Source organism: Sinocyclocheilus grahami, unplaced genomic scaffold, assembly GCF_001515645.1.
Source record: "Sinocyclocheilus grahami isolate Dianchi unplaced genomic scaffold, SAMN03320097.WGS_v1.1 scaffold420.1, whole genome shotgun sequence".
Lineage (NCBI taxonomy): Eukaryota > Metazoa > Chordata > Actinopteri > Cypriniformes > Cyprinidae > Sinocyclocheilus > Sinocyclocheilus grahami.
The window spans coordinates 691,845-707,605 of record NW_015505599.1 but is presented as its reverse complement, the minus strand read 5'-3'; the positions used below and the strand labels follow the sequence as shown (position 1 = coordinate 707,605).

The 15,761-nt window shown below is 38.2% G+C and overlaps 1 protein-coding gene across 1 annotated transcript; it reads left to right on the top strand.

The window, feature by feature from the left end:
• Positions 1-7,868: 7,868 nt before the first annotated feature.
• On the top strand, positions 7,869-12,586 carry LOC107551321 (single-strand selective monofunctional uracil DNA glycosylase-like). The gene is made up of 3 exons (XM_016232881.1): positions 7,869-7,961; positions 9,196-9,490; positions 11,907-12,586. The coding sequence occupies exons 1-3, from the start codon at positions 7,936-7,938 to the stop codon at positions 12,432-12,434; spliced, it is 849 nt and encodes a 282-aa protein (XP_016088367.1). The 5' UTR covers positions 7,869-7,935; the 3' UTR covers positions 12,435-12,586.
• The last annotated feature ends 3,175 nt before the right edge of the window (positions 12,587-15,761 follow it).

The window sequence follows — 15,761 nt, the reverse complement described above, 5'->3', positions numbered from 1 at the left end:
GTTTACATAATATATGTGTGTACTGTGTATATTTATTACGTATATATATATATATATATATATATATGCACACACATACATACATATATTATACACACACACACAAAGAAGATAAATATAGATAAAGTAGAATTAAAATAGAATAGAATTGAAATACATGTGCAAAAAAGAAAATCTTGAAAATGAGTCATTATGGCAAACAAAAACTGTAGTAACATCATTACTGTGACCTTCTGTGCCTTGTTTTTAACAGGACAGGGCGCGACCATTTGTGGCTTGAGTGTGCAAGACTTACGGACTCATTATGCTTCCAGTTATTTTAGCTTTACAAAAGCAGTCCTTTATGCTGCTTGATATTGAAAACTGGTATTTATCGTCCTAATAATAAACACACTGTCTTGTAAAGCAAATAGTTTAACCGTTTGCTGCACCTTGTTTTTCTTACAGTTATGAATCAGAAGTCTTGCACATTCACTGAAAATAGTTTACTGCACGTTGCGTTTAATAAAGTTTAAGAATTAGCAATTATTGATAGTGTGCGGGTTCGTTACTTATTTTTGATTCAACTTTTTGCACCTATCCTCATTTCAGGTGTGCTGACTTTACATTGATTTCATATCATTTATAACATATCATTTTCCAATAGCTTACAATAAATATAAACTATTAGTATTGAACAAAAAATACTAAATTCTGAAGATCAGTATTTTATGAATAATGAAATGCGAAGATATGATTTTGTAATAAATATTCATGACAGAATATTGAATGTATTTTAACTAATATTGTCAACATTATATAATGTTTGTTAATGTAATTAAAGATATTACAGTGTTATTAAAGGTGTAAACGTGTGCAAAGCACATTAAAGGTACATTAAGAGCACACACTTAAAACTGAAGTCTGCATGTTGTAATTTAAGTCATAAAGAAAGGGATAGCTTACCCAAAAATGAGTGAGATTTACTCATTCTTGTATAATACCATACCAAACCTGTATGACTTTCCTTCCTTGTGTAACACAACAGAATATAATTTGATAAAATGTCTTTGTACAAAAGTGAAAGTAAGTTGAGTTCAGTGAATTAGAGGCAATAATATTAATTTGTTTAATAGCATTTTATATAATATTATTTGTGTTATTATGTGACATTTGCTCAATAGAACTAATTTTGACAAGCAATACAGTGCTAATTATGGAATGAAACAGAAATGGACATTTTTGTAGTTTCTTTTTTTCCTCAAAATAGCTCATGGTGCAAGATGTTAAAAATAGCATTGATTACATCACTTCACATGTGAGAACATGGCTGTTGCTTCACATCTGGAATATTTACTTGTTTTGCTTTTTTCTGACAATAGGCCTGATCTGTTTGGCATTTGATCCTGTGTCTTCTTCTTGGAGATTTGCATGTTGCAGGAAATCCTGCGTTGGAGACTGAGGGCTACAGCTCAATTCCACTGCTATGCAGCAAGCCTCTCTCTGTCTGTCTCTCTGTTTGAGTTAGTGAGTGAGTAACCTTTCTCTCAATCTGCTTGCAGTGATTTGTGGCTGCTGTTGAGAATTGTTTTGGCTTTTAACATTGATTTATTGACCTCCTAAGCCAAGAAGCGTATTAATAAATCTGCAATTATTAAATGGGGGAAGAAAGTGGAGGCATTTATATAAGATGCAGGGAAATGTAAATAATCACAGGATTACAGAGAATAAGGTGAATGCAAATTTATGTCAAATAACAGAGCATCCTGGATAACACACTTATTGGACTGCGCAGAATAACAGTCAAAATTGAAAGCAAATAAAAACTAAAAGAATTAATATAATTTAAAAGTAACTATAAAAAATCTGTTGGCTAAAAACGAGAGGTTACACATTAGAGAATTCCTTAATGTCACGTGTGTGGAATCAAAATAATCAATAGCAAAGATAATTACATATTTACATTGTTTTATTTTATTTTATTTTCGCATTGGTGCTCCACACTCCATTCAACTGCTGGCGGTAATGCACCATGAAGCTGTTTGCCAACCCATAATCAAACCTCAGAAGAAGAAGCTCCCAGTATGGTTTGTTAAAGTACATATAGCAATAATAATATATCAGAAGAAATTTAAATAAATAGAGAACAAGGTATAAAGGAACATCCAAATGTTAGGATGGAGAAATGGCCTTCTAATGAACATCTTGATGTGGAATTCTCACTAAATGAATTAAAGAGAGCTGTTGGAAGAGTAAAAAAAAAACTTCACCAGGAAAGGATATGTTATACGATGATCAAAAATGTATCTGTTTTTTTCTCTGAACTTTTCATTGCATCTTTTTAATAAAGTGTGGAGATCAGGGAGACTTCCTTCTTCATGGAAACACAGGGTTATTATTCCTGTTTTAAAGCCAGCTAAGAACAAGCATAATGCTGCAAGTTATAGACCTATAGCATTAACGACAAATTTGTGTAAACTAATGGAACGTATGATTGTGTGTAGATTAAACTATATGTTAGAAAGGAAAGAGATTATTTCACCACATCAGAGTGGATTCCATAAAGGACAAAATACATTAGATGTTGTTATTAGTTTAGAAACAGACATAAGAAAGGCTCAAGTTAATAAAGAGGTGGTACATTTACATTTAGTCATTTAGCAGACGCTTTTATCCAAAGCGACTTACAAATGAGGGCAACAGAAGCAATCAAAAAAAATATATATATATATACACACATACACACACACACAAAGAAAAACAAGTAGATAGAATAGAAAAAAATAGAAAGCTAGTGTTTTTTTTAAATAAAAAAGATGATAAATAGATAAAGTAGAATTAAAATAGAATAGAAATTGCTAGAGTTAGAGGGTCAAATAAAGATGGAACATATGTGTTTTTAGTCGTTTCTTGAAGATGGCTAAGGACTCAGCGGCTCGGATTGAGTTGGGCAGGTCATTCCACCAGGAGGAAACAGTTAATGAAAAAGTCAGTGAAAGTGATTTTGTGTCTCTTTGAGATGGCACAATAATGCGTCATTCACTTGCAGAACGCAAAATTCTAGAGGGCACATAACTCTGAAGTAATGAATTTAGGTAAAGGGGTGCAGAGCCAGAGGTGGTTTTGTAGGCAAACATTAATGCCTTGAATTTTATGCAACCAGCTATTGGCAGCCAGTGCAAATTGATAAACAGAGCCATGTTTCTGAATGACAGAACCTAGTGATGCCACATAGACAGAGAAGAGAAGCGGTCCAAGAACTGAGCCCTGAGGCACCCCAGTAGCTAGATGTTGCGACTTGGACACCTCACCTCTCCAAGATACCTTGAAGGACCTATCTGAGAGGTAAGACTCAAGCCACTGGCGTGCGGTTCCTGAGATGACATTTTCCAATAGGGCTGACAGGAGAATCTGGTGGTTCACCGTATCAAAAGCAGCGGACAGATCCAGCAAGATAAGTATAGAAGATTTGGAAGCCGCTCTTGCCAGTCTTAGGGCTTCAACAACTCAGAGCAAGGCAGTCTCGGTCGAATGCCCACTTCTGAAGCCAGAATGGTTGCTGTCCAGGAGGTTATTCTGTGTGAGAAAGGCAGAGACTTGGTTGAACACAACTCGTTCAAGTGTCTTTGTAATGAAAGGAAGAAGGGAAACCGGTCTGTAGTTCTCTAAAAGAGTTGGGTTAAGAGTGGGTTTCTTAAGAAGTGAGGTTATACGAGCCTGTTTAAATGTTGAGGGAAAAACACTAGTGTAAAGGGATGCGTTAACGATGTTGAGTGAGTGCAGGAACAATGGCAGGAGAAATGGCTTGAAGGAGATGAGATGGAATAGGATCAAGCGGACAAGTAGTAGGATAATTGGAAAAGATGAGTTTAGAGACTTCTGCCTCAGAGAGTGGAGAGAAGGATGAAAATGAGTGTATGTTTGCTGGTAAGATGTGTTTGACAGTTTGTGGTGTGGTAAATTGTGCACTGAGGTTTGTAATTTTATTAATGAAGAATGTGGCAAAGTCGTCAGCTGTTAGAGCTGATGAAGGAGGGGGAGGAGGAGAACAAAGTAGGGAGGAAAATGTTTTAAAGAACATGCGAGAGTTAGGCGAATTGTTAATTTTGTTGTGATAGTATGTCCTTTTAGCAGTGGAGACATTAGCAGAGAATGAAGAGAGGAGTGATCAATATACATTAAGGTCAGTAGGATTTTGTGATTTGTGCCATACTCTTTCTGCAGCTCTGAGCTTAGAACGATGCTTGCGGAGAACATCAGACAGCCAAGGGGCAGAAGAGGTGGTACGAGCTGGCCTCGAAGACAAGGGGCAGACAGTGTCTAAACAAGATGTAAGAGTGGAGAAAGTATCAGTAGCACTGTTAACATCAAGAGATCCCAGGTAGCCAGCGCAATCGGGCCAATTGTGGCTGAGCGTTGGCTCACTCGGCTGTGTTCTGGCAGCGGCTCACCAAAAGTGAGCCAGTTCTGGCCCAGTAATGGTTGCCAGATTTGGCTAGACTTTAGATGTGCGGATTTGGCCCGATTTGCACTGAGACACGGCACATTTAGCCACATTGGGCCGGTTTGCAGGTATGGAAATGCGACGCTCCAGGTGTTTGTGTTTGCGCATGCGTAGATTCATGACTGCCGAGGTAACACATGTAACGCTGCGGGAACATTGTTTTAACACATTGACATATAATGTTATTCAAAAGGTATATTCTTACCTTATATTCTTAAAAATAATAAAAAAAAATATTTTTTTTTTTTTAATTTTTTTAATTTTTTTTAAATTTAGCGAACAAGACTAGTGTCGGCATGATTGTGACCCAGTGTCGGCTCAGTTTCAGTACCCAGACTCGAGCCAGTACTGGCTAAGTGTACCATTTTGATTGGCGTGATTGTGGCCCAATGCCGGTAGTGTCGACTTAGTTTTAGTACCCAGACTCGGGCCAGTACTGGCTAAGTGTCACAATTCTTGTCGGCGTGATTGTGGCCCAGTTTCAGTACCCGGTCTTGGACCAGTACTGGCTAAGTGTAGTATTTTTGGTGGCATGATTGTGGCCCATGTGCCGGCAGTGTCAGCTCAGTTTCAGTACCCAGACTCGGGCCAGTACTGGCTAAGTGTTTCAATTCTTGTCGGCGTGATTGTGGCCCAATGCCGGCAGTTTCGGCAGCCGGACTCGGGCCAGTGTATTTGGGCCGATTCTGGGGTGTCATTCTCTATGGAGTACCATGGAGTAACCAGTACATGATCAGTGGAGCAGTGTCGTGTGTAAATAAGGTCCAGTTGGTTGCCTGATTTGGGCCCGTGATTGGCTGAGTAGATTGACTGAAGCGCCAATCGCCAAAGCCCCACCACACCCCCACTTATTAGCGCTATTATTTAGTGGAGCTTTGCCATAAATTCCATGTATTACTATTAGATTTTGGTAAGTAAAAATTGATAAGTAAAAATGTCAGCTATTCTAAAAAAATGTTAGGGAGGGGCTCAAAAAAAAAGAGAAAAACGTAAAAGACAAACAGCAGATAAAACATAGTCAGTAAAATCCCCAGCTATCAGGTTATTTAATAAAGATGATGATGGAGTAGAAGTTGTGAAACAGCAAATGGACCAGGCACATGGAGCAGATAAAAACAGCACCATCGCCCACACAGATTTTAGGTTAGTTTGATTATTAACTTGATGGATGTATTTGGCTTTTTGTGTTCGAAATATATTCGTTTAAGGGTTGGGAAACAACCCGGTAGAAAAATGTCCATTGTTTTGCACGTCATGATGTAAGCTTAAACGCGTTTTAAGCATTGTGGTTTAAAAACAAATGGTTTTAAACTATTCATGGACATTAAGCAGCGGGGCAGAATTCTTGTTGGTAAATTCTTTAAAAGTCTTGTTTAACCGTTAAGACGGTTTCAGCCTGATAAGCGTGGTGCGCAGCTGCTGGTACAGCGCCTGGCTAAACTTGAGGTCTTTTTCGCACCTTGTGCTTAAATGTTCAAATACACATAGTTATGTGTCAAAATGGAGTATCCTCATCAACACAGTCAGTTGTGTCTTACATGAACGTTAATAGTTAAAGGTGCAGTAGGAGATCTTGGAAAATGCTAACTTTAGCCTGAAAGCCAAAATCCCACCCTCCCTGCAATCACCGTCCAAAGCCACGCCCCCTGAACGCATATACGCTCACAGACCAGAAGACCAGAGACAACATTACTACAATAGGCTACATCAACGGTTCCCAATTCCAGCCCATGTTCCTAAGTGAAGTAAACTTCAACAGATTTCCCCTGCTCAGTGAGGAGGGAGCAACAAACACTGTGTAAGGATCATATCGATCAGAACACAGTAACGAGCTGGTTATATGAATCAGGTGTGTTAACTAAGCGAGACATGCAAAATATGCAGAGCGGGGAGCGGGGGGTGCGAGGACTGGAATTGGGAACCGCTGGGCTACATCATGTATCATTCACCGGTGAGAAAACTTTAAAAGTACTACTATACCAGGAAGGAAGATCGGGTTGTTGATGTTTGTCTGCCATCCTCGCTCTGTCTGCACAGCGTGCGAGAACGCGCTGATGACGTATCCTGTCTGCGCGAACCGCAGAGGTATGCAGATACATACGTTGACAGGCAGGTAGGAAAGCTCGGACCGAATGTTTTGATTGGACGAACATTTCTTGGTCCTACACCTTCCACAGAATATATAAATACAGATAAATGCATTTAGACCACTTAACTTAATGATTGCTATCGGGATGTGAAGAGACTTTCAACCAGCATAACAAAAAATGTTTCTGAAGACAATCACCTATTGCACCTTTAAAGATAAAACATGTGTAGTAGGCTATATGAGATCCTGGCATCATATGATCTTCACCCAAAAATGAAAATACTGTCATCATTTACTCACCCTCAAGTTGTTCTAAACCTGTATGAATTTCTTTGTTCTCCTCAAGAATGTTCATAACCAGAAAGTTTCTGGTCCCCATTGACTCCAATAGTGTTTTTAAATTTTTTTTGATAATTTTTTTTGGTTGCCAGTATTGTTCCAATTATATTATTTTGCGTTCAACCGCAGAGGGTAACTCATACAGGTTTAGAACAACAACAGAATTTTCATTTTTGGGTGAACCATTCCTCTAAAGCAGCCTAATATAGCTGCTGTTGCCATTTGTGTCAATAATGTAAATCAAACGTCAGAAAGAAAATCATTCTCTGTCCTTGACTGAATCACTTTCGTAAAATAAGTAAGAATTAGTGTATATTGAATTTATACAGTGAAGACTATTCAGTCTATTTGCACATTTACTTTATACAATATAATATTTCTTATTCATTTTTTAAAAGTTTTTCAAGTAGGTTGATTTCATATGTATCTTTGTGCTATTATAATTTGTGACTGTTTACTTGTTCGGTAAGCTTGGTTTTACTTGAGCTAGTATTTATTTGTGATATTGAAATTGGTAACAATAATTATGAAATTTCAGTGCATCGAAAAATGTTGATAGCATAAAAATCCAATTTATCATATATATATAATTATTGTGACGGGGGCCCTGCAGTAAGTCATAGCCCCAGGGCCCAGTGAGATCTTAATGCGGCCCTACTTCTACATTGTGCAGAATACAGCTACCAAAAAATAGAGGAGTTATTTAAGAAACTGAGAAACATCGGAGTAATATCAAATCTTTTAAGTTGTGCCTCAGTATTATGAGATAAATTCTTAGTTATCTGAAGATAACAGGATTAGAAAGTAGAATTTAAATTTCATATTAATACTACCTTTATTTATCTCCCTCCTTCCCTCCTTCCCGTTAATGCTTCACACTCCAGTCCAGTTGGTGGCGGTAATACATCATAAGTTGGCTTGTCAACCGCGATTAAATGGTACAACAACAACAAGAAGAAGAAGAAGCTCCCAGTATGCACCGCGATCCGGTCGCTCTTTTGTTGCCGGAAACGCCTCTGGGACAATGCAAGCACATCCCGATGTTCAGAGGTAAACCACAAATACGTGATTAAATCAAATCTTACGAACGCGGGTGATAAAAGGGCTTGACGATGTTGGATTGTCTCTCACTGTAGTGAGTCACGTTTCATGTGAGGTTTTTAGAGTAAGTTCCTTGATGGTGTTTTTCATAGCACAGTAAGCCCACAACGCAGCGTTACAACTGACCTCGAGTTAAACCGCAGTAATACTGCAGCGCGCGAGGCAGAAATGTGCTGCTTACGCAATGAAGCCTGCACTTCAAATGTCTTCTGTCTACAACACTACAGTCAAAGGTTTTTGAACAGTAAGATTTTTAATGTTTTTTAAAGAAGACTCTTCACCAAGCCTGCATTTATTTGATACAAAGTACAGAAAAAAAAAATATATATATGTATATATATTTTTTTATTTTTATATTTTTACTATTTTAAATAAATGTAATTTATTTCTGTGATCAAAGCTGAATTTTCAGCATAATTACTGCAGTCTTCAGTGTCACATGATCTTCAGAAATCATTCAAATATGCTGATTTGCTGCTCAAAATCATTTATACTTTTATACATTTATTTTACAATAAAGTTGCATTTTTTCAGGATTCTTTGATGAATTGAAAATTCAGAAGAAGGCATTTATCTGAAATATAGTATATGTCTTTATCATCACTTTTGATCAGTTTAAAGCATCCTTGCTAAATTAAAGTATTACTTTATGTAATAATTCTTTCTATTCATCAAAGAATCCTGAAAACGTAATCTGAAAAATGTACTTAGCTGTTTTAAATATTGATAATAATAATAATAATGTTTCTTTCTCAGCAAATCAGAATATCAGAATGATTTCTGAAGATCACGTGACACTGAAGACTGCAGTAATGATGCTGAAAACACAGCTTTGAAATCACAGGAATAAATTACATTTTAAAATATATAAAAATCGGAAGCAGTTATTTTAAATAGTAAAATATTTCACAATATTACGGCTTTTGCTGTATTTCGGATCAAATAAATGCAGGCTTGGTGAGCAGAAGAGTAGTGCAGACACAGTGCAGCCTCATTCCCTTTCTCATAATAAAACTGCATTTAAGGTTTATTTTTTTAAGGTGTACTTTAAAGAATTTCCCACCTAATAAAGAGTAATTGTAACAAGCATACATTTTATTAAAACAAACAAGTTCCTTTTTGCAGTAGCTATGCCACCAATCTGTTTAAGTTGAGTCATTTATGAAAACCGTTTCATTTGTAGGTTGGAAAAGGGAGATGTGTCTCAGAGAGAAGATCTCACCGGTCTGCCTGACCTGGCTGCGGCTGACCAACTGTTTAATGGCTCTACAGTTGCTTCTAGGTTCCTGCGGGCTGAACTGGAACTGAACGCACGGTTGCGGACGCTGTCGTTTGGGAAACCAGTGCGATACACGTACAACCCGCTTGAGTACGCCTGGGACACACATCGATGCTATGTGGAGAAATACTGTCAGGAAGGGCAGAGCGTTCTCTTTCTAGGCATGAACCCAGGGCCTTTTGGCATGGCACAAACAGGGGTCAGAAGATTTTCTTTCTTTTTATGTTTTCACAGTGTTATTTTTTTGTTGTAATGATATTATTTGAGGATAAATTCAGTAAAGAACAGGGTTTCAGTGGGTCTTAATTCACCCTTCCACAAACCAAGGCATTAACAGTGTCTTGAATTAGACCAGAGTGTCTTAAATTCACTCATTCATAGCATTAAATGTTGCGTGCATAATAATAATAATAATATATTCCTCAGTGTTTTTGTCTTGTTTTTCCAAAACAAATTATCTAAACTTCCTTAAATCAGGATACTTCAGATACATCATTTACTTCAGATGCAAAATGAAGATATAAAGTCTTGTTTAATTGAATAAATGTAACTGTGTTTATGCTTAAAACAAGTACAAGTATCTGTCAATGGTGTATGTATAACGAGGGAGGCGTGATGACAAAGTGGGGATCCAAATGCAAGGCTTTAATAAGAGCGTAGTCAAACAGGTGTGGTCAACAACAGCAAACAACGATGGCAGTGGCAAGGCAAAAGAGTAATCCAGATAATCAGGCAATGGTCAGGGCAGGCAGCAAAACGATCATAAATAAGAAAACAGTCCAGGGATCAAAACACAAAGGCAAGGAAACAGAAACCACGGAAGAGCTATACAACATTCAATCACCAGCGATGACAGAGAGTGTGTGTGCTATTCTTATAGTCCTACTAATGTGAGACAGCTGTGTGAACTGATGATGAGATCTGATGAGAGACAGGTGATGCACTTGATGAGTCCGGGCAAAGGATTATGGGAAATGGAGTCCTGAGTGAATGGCAAGGTACAGAATGGAGTGCCCTCTAGAGGAGCTCATGGGCACTCCAGCTGGAGATCATGACAGTATGAAAACTTTATTTCCTTTTAAATTAAGTTTATTTTTTGAGCCCATTGGCAGATATTTATTCTTGTTTTAATCATAAATTCACTTCAGTTACTCAAAAAACAAGGTAAGTAAAAGTACTTTACATTAACCATTGCACTGGATAACAAGACCAAAACACTGCAGTGTGATCAGAAGTTACAGTAAACGTTATTTCTGTATTCTAGTGTTTGGAAGCTGAAGTATTTTAAGCAATGTTTTTTTTTTTGTGAACGGATTAAAAAAAAAAAAACATGTAATGGAGTTCTGTAGGAAGTTGTATTTTTAAACGTTTAAGTCTTGCTAATATAACTCATTGTGTGATTTACATTTTGAGAACAGATTGACATTGTGTTCTTTCATTTTTCTTTTCTCTTACTTAAAAAGCTCCTTTTAAGTCTTACATGTACCTTCATGAAGCCTGAAAAACTCTGAAAGAGATGATGAGAATGCCATAATTTCTGATTAGCAAATTTATAGTTACATACACTTAAAGGGGAAAATTTACCCCAAATCATTATTTGCTCACTTTTATGTTTTTCCAAGCTTATCTGTCTCCCCCCCCCCATAATTTTTAGAAAAGCTATCACTTTTAAGTATTTGCTGAAAAAAGAGAACAGAAAAGAAACAGAACAAACTGAGACAGACTCAATCCTGAAGAACTGTGGCAGCATCTCCAAGATGCTTCAAGAAACCCACCTGCAAAACTACAGTACTGTTAAAAGTTTTATGCACTTGTGTAAAAATGCTGTAAAATGAGAATGCTGTCATAAATAATTTTTCTTTATCAATTAACTTCTATGAACTAAATCAAGTCAACATCTGGTGTGAGCATCCTTTGTGTTTACAGCAGCTTTTGCCCTCGGTGCACTTGCGCATAGTTTTTCAGGGAGCTTTGCAGGAGGTCTCTTGAAGCGTCTCGGAGACACAGTTCTTCTGGATTGAGTCTGTCTCAGTTTGTTCTGTTTCTTCATGTGACTCCAGACAGACTGATTATGATCAGATCAGATCTCTGTGTGGAGCTCAAAAATCTCACTGCATTATTACAATTAATGGCCAAATGAATGTTTGGAAATGTAAACTGATATTTCCTATTGACACACTACAGCAAAAGATAGAAGTAACTGACTTAAAATCCATATTTAGCTGCTGAAAATACTAGTGTTCTAATAATTTTGGCCACCGCTGTATATGCAAAAATTTTTTTTGTCGCAGACAGACAATCACTCCTCCTGATTAGTGTTTTTGGTAAGTTGCATTCTACAGCAACATCTGAGAAAAAATTCCTAGCATGTTGATTGTGAATTGTATAAAAGCATATAAAAAAAAAAAGAGTCACTTATTATTAGCAGCATCCGCATTTGTGATTTCTAACAAAAATGACCAGTTTCTGTAGTTGGCACTTTTTAAAGATTCTTGCACTGTTCATATGAGATTTCATAATTTCTTACGGTTTAAATAAAGTGATGGATAATGCAGAAGAACATTTAAAAAAAGAAACAAAAAATCAACTACATCTCTTACTTCCTCATTAACAAGGTGCCGTTTGGCGAGGTGAAGGCAGTTCGCAGTTGGCTGAAGATCACTGGAGCGGTCGGCCGTCCAGCAGAGGAACATCCTAAGCGACGGATCACAGGCCTCGACTGCACTCAGAGTGAAGTGAGCGGAGCCCGTTTCTGGGGCTTTTTCCAAGAGCTCTGCGGTGAAACTCACAACTTCTTCCGCCACTGTTTTGTGCACAACTTGTGCCCTCTCATCTTCATGAGTGAGTCTGGCAAGAACCTGACTCCACCTGAGCTCCCGGCCGCGGAGCGTGATGCCCTTTTGTCCTGCTGTGACAGTGCTCTCTGTCAGGTGGTCACTGCACTGGGGGTCTCCATGGTGATCGGAGTGGGCAAGCTAGCTGAGCAACGCGCTCGACGGGCTCTTGCAGAAGCAGGCATCACTGTGAGAGTGGAGGGTATCATGCATCCGTCCCCTAGAAACCCACTGGCTAATAAAGGATGGGCTAACATAGTCAGAGACAAACTAGATAATGTGGGGGTGTTAAGTTTGCTTACCAGTTGAGGATGATGATGACAGCTACTACCTCTGCATTTTAAAATTCACTCATTAATTCTTTTGAACCTTACTGTTGACATTATCAGTGACATGAGAAAGTCTTGGCCTAATGGTTAGAGAGTTGGACTTATAACCCAAAGGTTGTGGGTTCGAGTCTCGTACCGGCAGGGATTGTAGGTGGGAGGAGTGAATGTACAGCGCTCTCTCCTTCAATACCACGACTGAGGTGCCCTTGAGCAAGGCACCGAACCCCCCACTGCTCCCCGGGCGCCGCTGCAAAAATGGCTGCTCACTGCTGTGTGTGTGTGTGTGTGCACACCCCACTGCTCCCCGGGCGCCGCTGCAAAAATGGCTGCCCACTGCTGTGTGTGTGTTCACTGCTGTGTGTGTGTGTGTGTGTGTGTGTGTGCACAATTTGGATGGGATGAATGCAGAGCACTAATTCCTAGTATGGGCCACATGTCACGTCACTTAATGAGACATTTGTGGAAGTAATTATGTAGGAAGTAAAACATCAGAACAACAGAAGTTATGACCATTAATGGAGTACTTTATCATACATTTATTATTTTTAAATTTGTTTTTATCTGTGTGTGTGTATATACACACAAAACTTTTGATGGCCATTTTAAGCTCTTTTGTGTTAATATGTAAAGTACATGCATATGTTTTTTTTTTTTAACCATATATGTGTTTTTTATATGTAATTAGATGTTTGTTGTATTTTTTAGATTACATTTGTGTAGCTAAGAAAAAAAAAACTACTGTAGATATTACTTTGTTAGTCTTTGATTATAACACACTAACTTAGCCATAGTGAGTTCAAGAGGTTATTGTACCTTGAATTCAATCTCATTTTTGCCCTCGAGTGGCGTGTCATTTTTTATTCTGTTTAACCCAAATGTTGAGTCGAATGTATAGGTGATTCAATAAATTGTATTTCATGTTCAGCACCATCCTTTAATTTTGTGTTCATCCGTTAACCAAAGTGTTTTGTATTTCAAAAGAAAACAAATATGTTCAACAAATCTAATGTGAATTGAGAAGAAGCTTCTTTCTTTTTTGGCATGATAAATATTTCCTTGGACCCTTTTTTCCTTGTTTTATTTCATTAAATCAGATTTCATAATATTAAGCATAAAATGTGATTTAATGTCACTGATGATGAGAATTGTGTGATCTTTGAATAATATCAGTCTTTAAATGTACACCCCTTCTGCCCCTTGGCTGTCTGATGTTCTCCGCGAACATCGCTCTAAGCTCAGGGCTCCTGAAAGGGTGTGGCACAAATCAAAAAATCCTACTGACCTTAATGTGTATCAGTCACTCCTCTCTTTATTCTCTGCTAATGTCTCCACTGCTAAAAGGACATACTATCACAACAAAACTAACAATTGGTCAAACTCTCGCATGCTCTTTAAAACATCTTCCTCACTCCTTTGTCCTCCTTCATCAACTTTAACAGCTGACGACTTTGCTACGTTCTTCATTAATAAAATTAAAACCATCAGTGCACAATTTTCCACACCTCAATCTGTCAAACACATCTTACCAGCAAACATACACTCGTTTTCATCCTTCTCTCCACTCTCTTGAGGCAGAAGTCTCTAAACTCATCATTTCTAATCATCCAACTACTTGTCCTCTTAATCCTATTCCATCATATCTCCTTCAAGCCATTTCTCCTGCAGTTGTTCCTGCACTCACTCAACATCGTTAACACATCCCTTCACACTGGTGTTTTCCCCTCCGCATTTAGACAGGCTCGTATAACCCACTTCTTAAGAAACCCACCCTTAACCCATCTCTTTTAGAGAACTACAGACCCTTCCCTTCTTCCTTTCATTACAAAAACACTTGACCGAGTTGTGTTCAACCAAGTCTCTGCCTTTCTCACACAGAATAACCTCCTCGACAGCAACCATCCTTGCTCTCAGTTGTTGAAGCCCAAAGACTGGCAAGAGCGGCTTCCAAATCTTCAATACTTATCTTGCTGGATCTGTCCGCTGCTTTTGACATGGTTAACCACCATATCCTCCTGTCAACCCTATTGACAAAGGGCATCTCAGGAACCGGACTCCAGTGGTTTGAGTCTTACGTCTATCTAGGTATCTTGGAGAGGTGAGGTGTCCAAGTCACAACATGTGCAACTGGGGTGCCTCAGGGCTCAGTTCTTGGACCACTTCTCTGTCTAAATGGCATCACTAGGTTCTGTCATTCAGAAATATGGCTTTTCATATCACTGATATGCTGATGACACTCAACTCTACCTCTCATTCCATCCTCTGCTTGCATCTCAGCTTGTCTAACAGACATTTCTTGCTGGATGACGGACCATCACCTTCAACTCAACCTTGCCAAGACAGAACTGCTTGTGGTTCCGTCAAACCCATCGTTTCATCACAATTTCACCATCCAGTTAGGCACATCAACCATAACTCCTTCAAAAACAGCCAGAAACCTTGGAGTTATGACTGATGATCAGCTGACTTTCTCAGACCACATTGCTAAAACTGCCCGTTCCTGCAGATTTGCTTTATTCATCAAGAATAAAGAAGATATATATCAAGAAGATCAGGCCCTTTCTTTCGGAACATGCTTCACAACTCCTTGTTCAAGCACTTGTTCTGTCCAGGCTGGACTATTGCAATGCTCTCTTGGCAGGTCTTCCAACCAGTTCTATCAAACCTTTACAATTAATCCAGAACGCGGCAGCAAGATTAATTTTTAATGAGCCAAAAATAGTGCACGTCACACCTCTGTTTATTAATTTGCACTGGCTACAAATAGCTGCTCGCATAAAATTCAAGGCATTAATGTTTGCCTACAAAACCACCACTGGCTCTGCACCCCTTTACCTAAATTCATTACTTCAGACTTATTTGCCTCTAGAAGCTTGCGTTCTGCAAGTGAATGTAGCTTTATTGTGCCATCCCAAAGAGGCACAAAATCACTTTCACAGACTTTTAAATTAAATGTTCCCTCCTGGTGGAATGACCTGCCCAACTCAATCCGAGCAGCTGAGTCCTTAGCCATCTTCAAGAATCGTCTAAAAACACATCTGTTCCAACTTTATTTGATGCTCTAACTCTAGCACTCTCTATTCTAATTATATTCTTTTTAAAAAAACTTGTCCCTTTTAGACTTGCACTCTATTCATTTACTGCTTGTTTTCTTTAAAAAAAAAAACTAACACTATAGCTTTTCTAATCTTTTTGTATTCTATCTATTTGTTTCCTTTTTATTTATTATACAATTAACAAATGTAAAAAAGGCCTCTAACAATAGATTGCTCTATTCTTTTTCTATTCTATCTGTTTTCTTTTTATTTAT

Bases quoted from the DNA above. Each gene is read 5' to 3' on its own strand.
- LOC107551321 (XM_016232881.1), top strand. From the start codon at position 7,936: ATGCAAGCACATCCCGATGTTCAGAG. The intron at 7,962-9,195 runs GTAAACCACAAA...TTTCATTTGTAG, and splicing joins GCACATCCCGATGTTCAGAG to GTTGGAAAAGGGAGATGTGT. The intron at 9,491-11,906 runs GTCAGAAGATTT...CTCATTAACAAG, and splicing joins TTGGCATGGCACAAACAGGG to GTGCCGTTTGGCGAGGTGAA.